The sequence below is a fragment of the Toxorhynchites rutilus genome, chromosome 2 (genome assembly GCF_029784135.1).
Source record: "Toxorhynchites rutilus septentrionalis strain SRP chromosome 2, ASM2978413v1, whole genome shotgun sequence".
NCBI lineage: Eukaryota > Metazoa > Arthropoda > Insecta > Diptera > Culicidae > Toxorhynchites > Toxorhynchites rutilus.
This window is the reverse complement of record NC_073745.1, coordinates 185,714,100-185,727,411: the sequence shown is the minus strand read 5'-3', so window position 1 is coordinate 185,727,411 and position 13,312 is coordinate 185,714,100. Positions and strand designations below refer to the sequence as shown.

The 13,312-nt window shown below is 38.8% G+C and overlaps 1 protein-coding gene across 12 annotated transcripts in view; it reads right to left on the bottom strand.

The window, feature by feature from the left end:
- The window catches only part of LOC129770241 (SCY1-like protein 2), a 295,540-nt gene that overhangs the window by 130,449 nt on the left and 151,779 nt on the right, over nt 1-13,312 (bottom strand). For all 12 annotated transcript variants that reach the window (XR_008742068.1, XR_008742069.1, XR_008742072.1 and 9 more), the window contains 3 exons: nt 3,589-3,726; nt 2,247-2,463; nt 1,983-2,128 (listed from right to left, as the gene is read on the bottom strand). Coding sequence is in view for 6 of the 12 variants with exons in the window: in XM_055772942.1 (XP_055628917.1) it covers nt 1,983-2,128; nt 2,247-2,463; nt 3,589-3,726 (501 nt within the window). In the remaining 6 variants the exon portion in view is untranslated. The remainder of the gene's footprint in view (nt 1-1,982; nt 2,129-2,246; nt 2,464-3,588; nt 3,727-13,312) is intronic.

The following is a 13,312-nucleotide window of genomic DNA, read 5'->3' as shown; positions in this document are numbered from 1 at the left end:
AAATAGAAACTATGAAGGGGAAAAGAGAATATTTGCGAAGTACACTCCACCCATGTATAGTAAGTAAGCTGTCAATAGCGTATAAGTATTGCATCTCCTCTGAGGAAAATTCCCAGAATATTTCTGTACCCGAAACGAAAAAGCTCGCTTATTCTGCTCGTTTTGTGTTTCATGGCGATGCACGAAATATGCCTCTCGTTAAATACTCAGTGCAATGCATGCATTGATATAAAGAAACAAATTGCGACATATTACCAATTAGTGTATTGTTCTCGCAAAGGCAATAAACAATCTTTGCCTCTCAAAATGATCCTGCAAAACCACGCAAGCCATTAAACCTTTTCAGGGTTCCCGCAACTTTTTACTAAAGAGTTATTTATGAAAAATTTCGACGCATTCGTAGTAATTGCATTTGAATTGAATTTTTTTCATTCTTCAAAATCTGTATTTATGTCTTCTTTGATACATCAAATGGAAGTCATGAACATATGCGTGAGTAGACCTTTTCAGACTTCTAAATCAGCAGCCGGTTAAATTCATTAATTACATTTTTTACATAACCAAAAAACATGCTCAATATAATGACATCCTGGACCAAAACAACAACAACAACAACCTTCAATCTAATAAAATTTCTATCGACGTTTAACCTTTTGAGCCAGGCTCTCGTCAAATCTTTGGGGAGTATAGAGTGAAATCATCCAATATCATCTTCAAGATCATTCCTATCATTCCTCCATTGATTCTGACAACTGATAAATGCCTATTATCGGCAAATCGGGAATAATTCATAATACGCATCTAATCACATTATGAGCTAACGCCTAATTGTAGACAAAAAGATTGCTCGTTGCGTTGTGGGGGAAAACGAGGCTAGTAAAATCGAAAAAAACATACCCATTTGAATTGTCAAATTGTTAACTTTTTTTACTATATTCATTGTTCATGTCTTGAGCAAAGAAAATGCTGAATAAATTTCCTGTCCAATGGTATATAACACAACATATGTCGCGATAACGATTTTGAGTAATATGCATTTGAAAACTCTTAATGAATCGTTACATTTTCGTAGAGTTACCCCCCTATATAAAAAATCAAAGACATAGTCCTATGTCAAAACAGATTGCGTAGTCCTACATCCTAAGCGGTCGTGTCTCGGATACAACACCTTGATTTTTTTTTATCCAGATGGTGCCGCGAGTAAAATGATGATTTGGTTTGAAGATCGTTTGAATCTTTTAGAAAAATCAGATTCTTTCTTTAAATTTCCCGGTTTCAAGTATACTTTCTACGCTGAAAAGATTAGAAAATCATCATTTTACATTGTTTCAGTCATAATATATGAAGAACGGTATAAGTGTTGTAATTTACATTTTCTACTAGGTGAACGATGGGTGGCATATGTTGCGATTCTAATTTCTGCAGATATTTCTTGTATTGGCCGAACGGAATACCAATAAACATAATATGACATCGATTGCATCGCCATTATCTGAGCAGCACGTCATTCATTATCAGATCTTATTACATCAGCTTATGGAAAATATCCGAAAAATAATACTCATAATCTATATGCATTATCAAATTTACAAATTTCGGAGATCATTAATGACTTTGATCCAATCGCGGTAAATGGCTGATGCGGCTTTGCGTAGATTCGTCAATAATGTCACAAATTTCTAACGATTGTAAACTTGTTTTTATAAATTTGTGTATCTATTGAATTTGTGTCTGTTCGTTTAATAACCAGAAAAGTTTCACTGTTTAGTTTGTATTCAATTTTTTGTTTCCAAAAACTGTTACCACTTACATATTGATATAGGAACCATCATTTGTGAACAGTATTTTGTGTGAAGTATTCCATATCATGATGGTACAATAAAATAACACACAGCAAAATGCGTGCCGGTAAAAGCTAATTTCGCCAAAGTACACCCTGAAGAATTGAGCATGGAATGTGTAACACCGGGATGAATACTAACCGTTTCCATCTGCTTCAGATACGAAGGTGGCGAGTTTCCCGATTGTATCAGCGGCCTCCCTTGATTATAAATAGCACATATCACCATCCCGAGCGAGAACATATCGCTTAATATGCTGCAGTTCGAGTTGATTTGATTTTCAGGAGCTGGATCCGGTGACGTGAGGGAAGAGACAAACAACATAAAATCCATGATTAAGCATTGAATCGATGCATTGTTATTTAATGTGTACAGCAATGTGTTTGCGACATTGACGCAACTCACCCATGAAATCAAGGTTGGGTTGAACCATTTTAGAGGATCTCGTGGACCAGGGCTGACAGGGAACCGGGTCGGTTGCGTCAGTTTCATTTACTCGCTCAGTGAATTCGAATCCGGCTAGCTTCCAGGTTCCTTTCTTCGTAATCAAAATTGATGAAGGACACACGTTCCGATGTATCACCTGCCCGGAGTAGTGTAAAAAGGACAGTGCTTCCGTGATCTGTGGAGGAAAGTTTGATAACATGTTATGTAAAAGACTTTTTTATTGACAAGTTGTCTTAAATTAACGTCGTAGGTGAATGGAAAACTTCTAGCGCAAGGTTAATTGGCAGGTTGTTTCTTCCGGTTTCTGATGTGACATGAATGGAATCGCTACCCTTTTCATCCCCCATCTATTCACTGCCGTATTGAACGGAAACTTCACTTTACACACCCAATGAGTTGCAAAATTCAATTGACAACAATTTTTCCTCGTTCGAATAATGGTGTACAAAGTTTACACCTCATTCTCCTTCATCATCATCCTCATCATAACGTTCCTTCTATTTTAGTATTGAGGCTGAAAAATGATACCTGCTAGCGACATGTCAAGTTTTACGCTGAAATGATTGTGAGCTATAGATTTTATACGGCTCTCAAGTTTATATGTTAAACTCCCGAATATATAGTGGAACGGATATAGTGATGCAAAATTAATGACATTCTCGAAAAAAATAATGACGAAACGGAATGGATCATCACGGATAATCTGTATACGATATAGGTTAGGGTGGCAATGGATGTATGGAAAAAAAATCATCATCGAATTTCAAAAGCCGACCATGTACATTTTGTTTGTTGGCCCCAAAAAAATATCTGTGCAGAGTTTCAGCTCAATCGGACATCATTTAGAAGTGATTTTTTGATCCTCAAAAATCTTCCAAAGGGGGAGTAACGGAAATTTGGAAAAAAGGAAAATCGCAATTTTTTTTACGATGCCAAATGGCTTAAAAATACGTGATGGTTAAAATTAAAATTTTGATTTTCCAAATTTCCTTAACTTCCTCTTGGAAGATTTTCGAAGATAAAAAAAAATCAAAACTTTGAGCGCTTTGAGGCACCCCCGAATGATGTCCGATTGAGCAGAAAATCTGCACAGGTCATTTTTTGGGCCAACAAACAAAATGTTCATGGTCGGTTTTTGAAATTTGACATCACCATTTTCGCTGCCACCCTAATATAGGTATATCCCAAAGTGACAGCTTTTTAGTAAAATTATTTGGACTGGGTGGAATTGTGTAGAAACTACATTATTAAAATAAAATATTAAATGAGTCTAATAAAGCAACAGGTATTCCAAACTTACCTGTAGTATTCCATACTTCAGTTCAATATCGAGAAATGTGTATTCCTTTGCATGGGCTGGACGATTAGCAGGAGAACTGTTCTGTAGCTGTTGCGAGGCACCGGTACTGGGAGGGCCAGGGGCGGTTCCTGAACTTTCCTGTGGAAGATAAGAAAAATAATATCATAACGGGTACAGTAATGCTTTTGAATCTTGAATCTTTTTCATTACAGTCAATATCATACCAAAATCATGGCATTTTTTGCATGTTAATTAATGTGACTGATCAATTTAGTGTAGTGTCACTAATCACTGCTCTCGTGTTCTTTCATTGTGAAGCTAAAATAATAATGGGTTCATATGGTTCAATCAACGCATTTTCAAATTAAAAATAAGAATGAAATTTTACTTTTTTCCGAGTCGAATATGTATTCTACATAAAAAAAGAACATGGTTTTAAGAAAATTGCGAAAAATATTAAATCAAAAACTGTATCTTTTGTATCTTTTGATTTTATGTTACAATGATAAAACTTTTTTTTGTTAAAATATCAGGAAATGTATAAACAAACGGTTGAGCAAGAGAGCTTCAAAAATCACGTAATTAGTTCCATTCAAAACTATTTGAAAATGCTTTTGGGTGAATGGATAAATAATAAACGAAAAAACAGTAGAGCTTTCATTATGTCAGCTCTCATTTCAAAGCAAGAACTCTTTGGCAGGGATCCCATATAATTTTTACGAATATTGTTTTATGATGAAGTAAGAATTACAAAAATCAGGAAAAATCAGGATCATTTTAGTAAAATTAAGCAAAATTAATATATGTCAGAACGTGCCAAAAAGTCGGGGAAATCTTGAAAAATCAGGAAGGTTGGCATCTTTGTATACATCCATTCTATGCCAAACCGATATGGTTGTTCTCAGATGTTCGCGAAAAGTGGTAGTTTAATTCTTCATTTCATTTCATTTATTCAAAAACGTCAACAGGCTTTACATAAGTGCCCTAATGATCGACCTTACTACTAATCTACAAATACTTCTTAAAACTAACTTATTGGTAAACTAAATCTATGTGAGGACTACAGAGTACAGAGCTTTGAGGGACGAACGAGAAAGATGACAATCGAAACAGGAACTACATCGGTTAAACACACGACACATACTAGAAACGGGTTCATTATAACCGTAATTAGTGCGTGATGATGGGAGGAACAAGAAATTATTGGAACGCAAATAACGCCGGCTAATGTTGAAATTTATCAACCGAAGAAGTTCAGGACAATCAATGTTTGATAAAATCAAATCTGACGTAAATAGGGCCTTGGCAACATCTCTTCGAGAACGTAATAAGGCCAACCCAATCAGTCTACAACGGTCCTCATAGCTTGGAAGATTGAGAGGATCATTCCACGGCAAATTGCGCAAGGCGAATCGGACAAATTTCCGTTGAATTGTTTCGAATCGCTGAATGCTATTTTGGTAGTATGATGACCATACTACACAAGCGTACTCGAGAATTGAACGTACCAATGCGCAGTAGAGTGCCTTTATGCAATGCACATCTTTAAACTGCTTTGAAACGCGGAAAATGAAGCCAAGCGATTTGGATGCTTTGGACGTGATGTAGGAAATGTGGGCACGAAATGTCAGTTTGGAGTCCAACATGACGCCAAGGTCTTTAATGGTGTTGACACTTTCCAATATTACACCATGCAGCTTATAATCGAAGATTATTGAAGAGCGCTTGCGGGAAAACGATATCACAGAACACTTCGATGGATTTAGAGTCATTCTGTTATTCACACACCATTCGTCGAAAATATCCAACTGTTTTTGAAGAAACTCGGCGTTTACAGTGGAATTCACAGGAAGGAATAATTTGAAATCATCTGCGTATGAAAGTTTCAAGCATTTCAAACATAAATTGATGTCGTTAAGATACAGAAGGAATATGTACGGACCGAGATGACTCCCTTGCGGAACACCGGATGTTACAGGTAATGGAGTAGATAGGGTATCACCGATCTTCACCGACATGACACGGTCGGAACGTAGCCAGCTGAGAAAAGAGCCGTTGAAACCAAGGCGCTGAAGCTTAGCTACAGCGATGTTATGGTTGATTTTGTCAAACGCAGCAGAGAAATCAGTGTATATTGCGTCGATCTGCTGTCTCCTTTCAAGTGAACGAGCTATGAACGAGGTATACAAAACAAGATTTGTTGCAGTTGATCGTTTGGGCATGAAGCCGTGTTGTTCCTCGGCGATGTAATTATTGCAAGCATGAGAAATGAAGTCTAACACAATAACCTCGAAAAGCTTGGAGATAGCACATAGGCATGCGATTCCTCTATAATTCTTAACATCCTTCTTGCATCCTTTTTTGAAAACAGGAAAGATGAATGATTTTTTCCATGCATTCGGAAAGGTACCACTAAGGATGGAGCGGCTGAACAAGATGCTCAGCGGTAACGAGAGGCTGTTAGAGCACATCTTCAAAATTACAGATGGGATATTGTCGGGTCCAGCATTAGTAGATTTCTTCAGATTACCGCAAGCCTTTTCTACAGATTTTGAGTTTATTACAGGGTAGGCTGCTGTAGCGTGCAGAACTCACAGCTACGGTTCCGCCACTGTTCCGGGGATTCTTTAAAGGCGAGTGGCTTAAGCGCCACCTCTAGGAGGACCACTCACGCGAGATTAGCCCGGCAAAGGACCAGTCTTGAAACTGGCCTCTGAAAATTGTTGAAGAATCGCTCGAACAGTGACTCTTTCCAAAATGTTTCCTAAATGCGTTCCTATGGCTTGCTCGGCTACTCGCTCAAAGGATCGGAGGAAATTCGCAGCTGAACCTGGATAAAAAGGCACAACAAATTGCTCTTCACTCGAATCCTTCTGCTGTCCAAATATTACCTCTCGTTTCAGAAAAGAGTGGGACTCCAAACATATACCCAAAAAATCAAACAGACTACAGTATCACGAACGATCATAAAACGTACGGTTTCTCCAAATAACAAAACTAAATATCATTTAAACATTTATTAACTAGCTAAATTACAATTTCATTTTCCCTAATATCCCTAATAATTCCGTGCCACGTGCGTCTCAATTTTCTTAAGCGTAAACTTTATTTCAGTGATCACTGTCTCATCAGTTCCAAGTTTAAAAATACCCACCCACATGCGCATGTTATAACGGGATGGGTACTCACGTTTTGACCTTATCGCTCTGCTTGCTCTGTCCGGAGTGCTGTAGTGACGTAGCACTCCCTTCCGACGGAAATAGGCTTGTCGGGAAACTTTGACTCCAACCGTGGGGTCAGAAGTTGCTCAGTCGCCGAAAGTTCCAAGCTCAGAGAGTTCATTCCCCTCTAGTTTGCCTTCCAAATTGCCATCGTAAACCACACCTTCTCTCGATTCAATCACACACAAAAAGCGTACTTAAGCGATATTCTGGTGGTGAGACACATTCATTTTTCGTGAGGACATCGACAAGACAACATCGTTGCCTAACGTGCTGGAGGAGGTGGACGGCGAAGGATCGACACATACACGCGCAGAACTCTTTCCGTTAGGATGCCATTCAGCATCGATAAAATTCGGGAAAGATCTAATCATTGCTGGAAAATAATCTGCCAGTTCCTCTGGGAATTTTCAAAATATATTCATGTGAAAGAGTTTAATTGAATGTTTTCTATCCATGGAACACTGTGACCAAATATGTTTCAATCAAGTGCTATTAACAGGTGGTTATCGAGTTGGTATTAACCACTGGTGGGCTTCCAGTATCGAGGAAAATGTGGAAATAACTAATCGTTACTGAAAATAATCTGCCAGTTCCTCTGGGAATTTAAAATTAAATTCATGTGAAAGAGTTTATTTTAATGTTTTCTATCCATAAAATATCCATATAATACATTTGGGTTTGTGATTTGTCAATCAAGTACAGTTAGCAGGTTAGCTTCTGAAGATTATTCTTCAGAACAAGGTTTTTCGTATCCTATATTGGATGCATAAAACCTTGTGCCTCCAACGTAACGCTCTCGTTTTCGAAGTCTCCCAAATATTCATTTATTCATTCATTCAGAATGGATTTAGATTCAACTTCAAACAAATGATCTCTGAATCAACGATAGTCCTACGTCACCCTTGCGGTTATACCATAGATATAACCCACTTCCTGTTTTTTTGTCAAGGTTGAGCTAATTCTCGCGATTCTTCCACGAAACCTGGCTTCTTTATTTTTCTCGCGCATGAGTGACCACTTAGAGCGTAGCTTAAGCTACTCGCTCTTAGCATGTGTTGGTGTGGCGGAACATGAGCTTTACTCGCGCTCTTCGATGTGGTGTTGCGTACAACAACACAACGATTTCATGCAATATATGAAACCCATTGCGTGCAATTTCCACGAAGAAAAAGTCCGTTTCATTTATACTGAATCATTATGTTACAGTAGAAGTTTGGCAAGTGTGAATAGGAAAATTGAATCATGCACGGAACAACATTTAAATATTAACATAATAATTCCACCAACAAATAAATAAATAAATAAATAAATAAATAAAAAATAAATAAATAATGAATAAATAATAAATAAATAAATAAATAAATAAATCTACCAAAAGTGGGTGAATAAATATATAAATAAATTATCTAGAAAGTAAGTGTATGTACAATATTGAAAATAATTACATAACACTTGACGGGATATTTACAAGAAATGTTAAACGCTACAATACACAAATGTACACCTGTTACATCACTCCATGCTTAGTTTACGAAAATTTAGTTGAATGAAATCAACTAAATTTTCGTAAGTGCATACGAAATTTAGATTTTTTTCCAATAACAACAGACAACAGAAGTACAGCTATTCGGGGTCATATGTTATCATCATCAACCTAGATTGACTCCTCCTCTGTTTATAGTTCACGCTCCATCACAGAACGTGTCTACCACTCACCTTCAACGTCTTTCGACTCTGGTCTCCAGCGAATGCTTGTTTCTTCCATTGAGGGAATATGAAGTATTACGGAACTGATATATATGGAACATAAACATGAAATCTACCAAAAGGAATTATACTCACAAAAAAAAACAGATTTATGAAACGTGAAAAACACTGACAGATTTTCCCTACCGCTTGTATCAGGTGGCGTAAGTCCAACACCTTACACTTTCACTAACAAACACACTTCTACGTGAATTCGTCTCTGAATTCACTGAAGCGAGTTGTTACCTAAACTAATGAATCTCCAGAACAAATCAGGTTTATTTAGCCTCAGAAAACCTCAATCCTTACGTTGAGAATTATATTCTTTGCTAAACTCACCGCACAAACTGTTTTGTGGAGAAATGGCCTACTCTGAATATCAACATCAGAAACATATCCACTTCTGCCACAAAACGCAAAACTACCTTAAACGAACGAAATTCTACATCAAATCTCTATTTGATAAAATGAATTTCGATGTATTGAAATATTTCCGTATAACTGTTATACGAAATATTTCACCGACTTATGCACGCCCTAACAATTTGCAGTGGGTTGAAATGTCAAAACGAAAATAAACAAACAGATGACGAATTCATACGGATACGACGGAAGGAAAAGCACAGAAGGCGTACCAAACTAGCATTGGATGCTAAATTTCGACTGGAAAAAATAGAAGGAAGAATCCTAGAAGAACGGATTCTACGGGGAGAGTATTTATTTACATAATTTGTTCTCTGAATTGATTCTTTATGTGTTTTACAGGATGTATACGGACAATGTAAATATGGAATAAAAGAGAACATGCAATAACGAAATGTGCGCCTGGTATGCACAACCTTTGAACCTATTGGGATTCGCTGGTTAAGCGAAGGCATTCGCCATTAAAGAAGACTGACATTGCAAGGACATTGAAGCTGTATCCTTTTCAAAAAATTAACACTAATTGTAAGTACTAACATATTTTTTTTTTTTTTTCTTTATTTGAGAGGTTTTCAGCCTCCTGGGCTGGTTCGCCTCTTTATCGACGGCATTGCCGCAAGGTTTCGTTAGGAACAGATTGCACATAAAATTATCACATAAAAATTGGACGTAAAAATTTAACACATATAAATCCTTTTGCGAGACATGACTTAACAAAGAACTTGCTGTTTGCTTGTTGGACCAGATGGCATGGATGTCCTCGGACCATGGCTCCAGGCCAGTGGAGAGGAAGCCGTGCCGTTGAAGATGCCGGCGTGTTCTTATTCCCCTTATCGTGGAGGGGAAGGAACAAGGATCTTCTTGACTGATCCATTGTTCAGACGCTAGATCTTAAAAAATAGTTCGGCATCTTTTAGGTAGCAGACAAGCGCTGCTACTCTTGCTGGATCGTCCTTCAAGATGTCCCTTACACTCCCGCTGATTCCATGCAGGTTTCGTAGATCATCGAATTTCGGGCAACCACACAAGAAGTGCTCGACGGAGTTGTGGATTTGGCAGAGGTCGCAGAGTAGATGGAAGGGTCCTCTATTGAATCCGTGTGAGACCGAGCAGTGACCGGTCCTCAATCTGGACAGGATTCGTTGTTCTCTCATTCCTTTAACATCGTCAAACCTGACAATCGTGCCCTTGACTTTTCTGAGGAACTGCCCCCTCTCTGCAAACCACCTTTCGGTCCAAAAGGTGCGGAAAGAGTTGGTGATCCACAACTTCACATCGTCAAGCGGCACATCCCGAGTGAAGAACAGTCTGGTGTGACCGATTCCGGCAAACTGGTCGGCCGCTTCATTCCCTGCGATGCCGTTATGTCCGGGGACCCACATGAGCACAGTGTCGGGCAATATGTTCTTCCTGATGGCCTGTACCCATGGATGTTTGGACCTGGTCGCACCGATGGCATCAATGGCGCTTGCCGAGTCGGAGACGACCAACAACGGCTTGGAAGATGAAGTTGTAGTTGCCTCGGAGATGCCGGCCACTTCGGCCGAGAAGACCTGGCAGATGTCCGCGAGTTTCTTGCTGGAAATCAGACTATTATTATTATCGCTTACCCCAAATCCAACTCCCGATGGTCCTTTTGAGCCGTCCGAGTATCTGATCTCGTGGAGACGGTATTTTTCTGCTATGATGGCCTTGAAATATTCTAGCAGACCGATCGAGCTCACCCTGGCTCGAAAGTTGTCCCTAATACCGTACTAACATAGGTTATGATAGGAAAACTAATTCTAACATTCGAATCATCTGATAGGTAGGGTTTTTAATTTTTGTATTGGGATTGTCTGTCCTTTCAGATTAATCCAAAAATTTTCGATGGTCATTAGACCTTTATTTTTCTTTTAACCTAACAGTCTCGCATAACGTCACCAGTAAATATTGTTTTTGTGGGACGGCTCAACTCAGTGTACTGAGGAGTCAAATGGATATGTTGGCTGTTTTTACGCAAGCTTTATGCTGCATTGTCCGCTAAAAAGCATTACATAGTTCAATCGTTTCACTCGACTCGCTATACGAGGAGGAATTTATGCAATAGCATTGGTTTCTCGCATTTTATTAATGCTTTGTTCCCTTCAAAGAGGTACCATAGCTTGAACATTTCAATGACTGGTTTCATGTGTTTACCATGAAACGATTTGGTTGATTTCCCTATTGGTGTTTTCACTAGATTTGTTTAATTGTTTACCTTTAGTAAGGTGACATAGCTTTAAAATCTTTCACGCTTTACTATTGAATTTCTTGAGGAAACTACAGTTAAATACTCCCAGCTTTTTCCCTTTATCATCCATCAATTCGTAACAGTTTTCCCCCGCGATTCTTTTAACCGTGGCTGGAATGTATTTTGCTGCTAACTTTGCGCAATAACCTTTACCTTTATCAGAATGTTCGGTATTTTTCTTTAGAACCTTCTCACCCACGCTGTATTTTGGGCAATTCGCATTTGACCTCAGATTGTAGTGCTTAGAGTGTTTTTGAAATGCTGCTTTTAAATTTTCCCTAACTTCTGCGTAAAGCTTTTCTCGCTCCGAATTGGTGATGCTTTCATACGGGGCATTTGTATCCCGCAACCGGCTATATTCCCGCCCATCTGTAACCATATTTCTTCCGAAAACCGTGAAGAATGGTGTGTAACGCGTGGCTTCGTGTACTGAGTTTCTGATAACGTTGGCAATAGATTGTATATTATTTGACCACTCCTTGTGATCCTTCTTAATGGTCGCTCGGATCGCGGTCACAATTACACGGTTCGCTCTTTCTGAATCGTTAATTTGTGGATGATAGCTTGGCGTTTTCCAATGGGTAATGTGGTATTTCGCCAGTAGCTCCTGAAATGGTTTGGAGACGAATTGGGTCCCGTTGTCTGTGAGTACTACTTCAGGTACTCCGAACATTTGGAACACCATATTGTCCACGAACGGTACCAAGGACTCTGCAGTGGCTTGACGGAACGGTTGAACAATGACGATCTTGCTGAATACGTCTGTAATCACAAGTACGCACGTATTTCTGAATTTACCCGAAGCAGGCAGTGGACCGACATAGTCCATTGTTATAAATTGCCAAGGATAATCAGCTATCTTTTTTTGGGTAGTTAGTGGAGCAGTCGTATTCACGTTGGTGGCCTTACTCGTTTGGCACGTTGCACAATTTTGTACAATACTGTTTTATTTCGGCATTCATCAGAGGCCAGTAATGCTTTTCTCTCACAGTGGCCAATGTTTTCTCGAAACCGAGATGGGCTTTATTATGGATATTTTCAACTATTGATTTTCTTTCGGCCTTTGGAGGCAACAGCTTCCAAGCAAAACGGGGATCTTCCACTTTTTGTTGGTTTTTTACAAGTTTGTAAACTCGTTCACCAACTACTCGAAAATCTGGGTGACTTTGAGGATTAACGGTAATCGCTTTCATTAAATCCTGATATTCAGGATCGATCAGCGTTGCTGTGATCGCCTCCACTGAACGCGATAAACAATCTGCTGTTATGTTTTGCTTGCCCTTACGATATTCGAGCTCGATCATATGATTGGATTTTTAATGCCCACCTTAGAAGTTTGGAATTACCTGACTCTACTCCGATTGTAAATAACCACAACAAACTCTTGGCATCAGTGACCACTTTAAATTTGGCTCCTTCTACGAAGTGACGAAAGTGTTGAATCGCCAGAAGTACTCCGAGGCATTCCTTTTCTACGCTGGCGTATCTTTTCTGTGTACTGCTAAGCTTTTTGCTAAAATACGCTATTATTTTTGGTTCATCGTCTACTCTCTGTATCAATGCTGCACCCACTGCAGTATCAGATGCATCCGATTCGATTACGAACGATAAATTGAAATTTGGATTAACTAAAATTGGAGCTGATACTAGAGCCGCTTTCAGTTCCTGGAAAGACTCTTCCGCTGCTTCTGTCCACTCAAATTTGCTTTTCCCTTTCTTCAGCAAATCTGAAATGGGGGCGACTATTCTGCTATGATTTTTAATGAAGCGTTGATAGAAGCCTGCTAGGACCAAAAGTCGACGAATATCCTTAATTCTTTTTGGTCTTGCGTAGTTAAGGATTGGTTCAATTCGCGAATTGTCAATGGCTACTCCTTCTTCCGTTAATAAATATCCAAGGTAATTTACCTGCTTTCGGCAAAAGCGGGATTTATCTAGAGATATTGTTAAGTTGGCTTTTCTCAAACGATCTGCTACAATGCCAAGCAGACGAAAATGATCTGGAAGAGTTTTGGTGGCCACCACAATGTCGTCCAAATAGACGAACACTTGAGGCTCT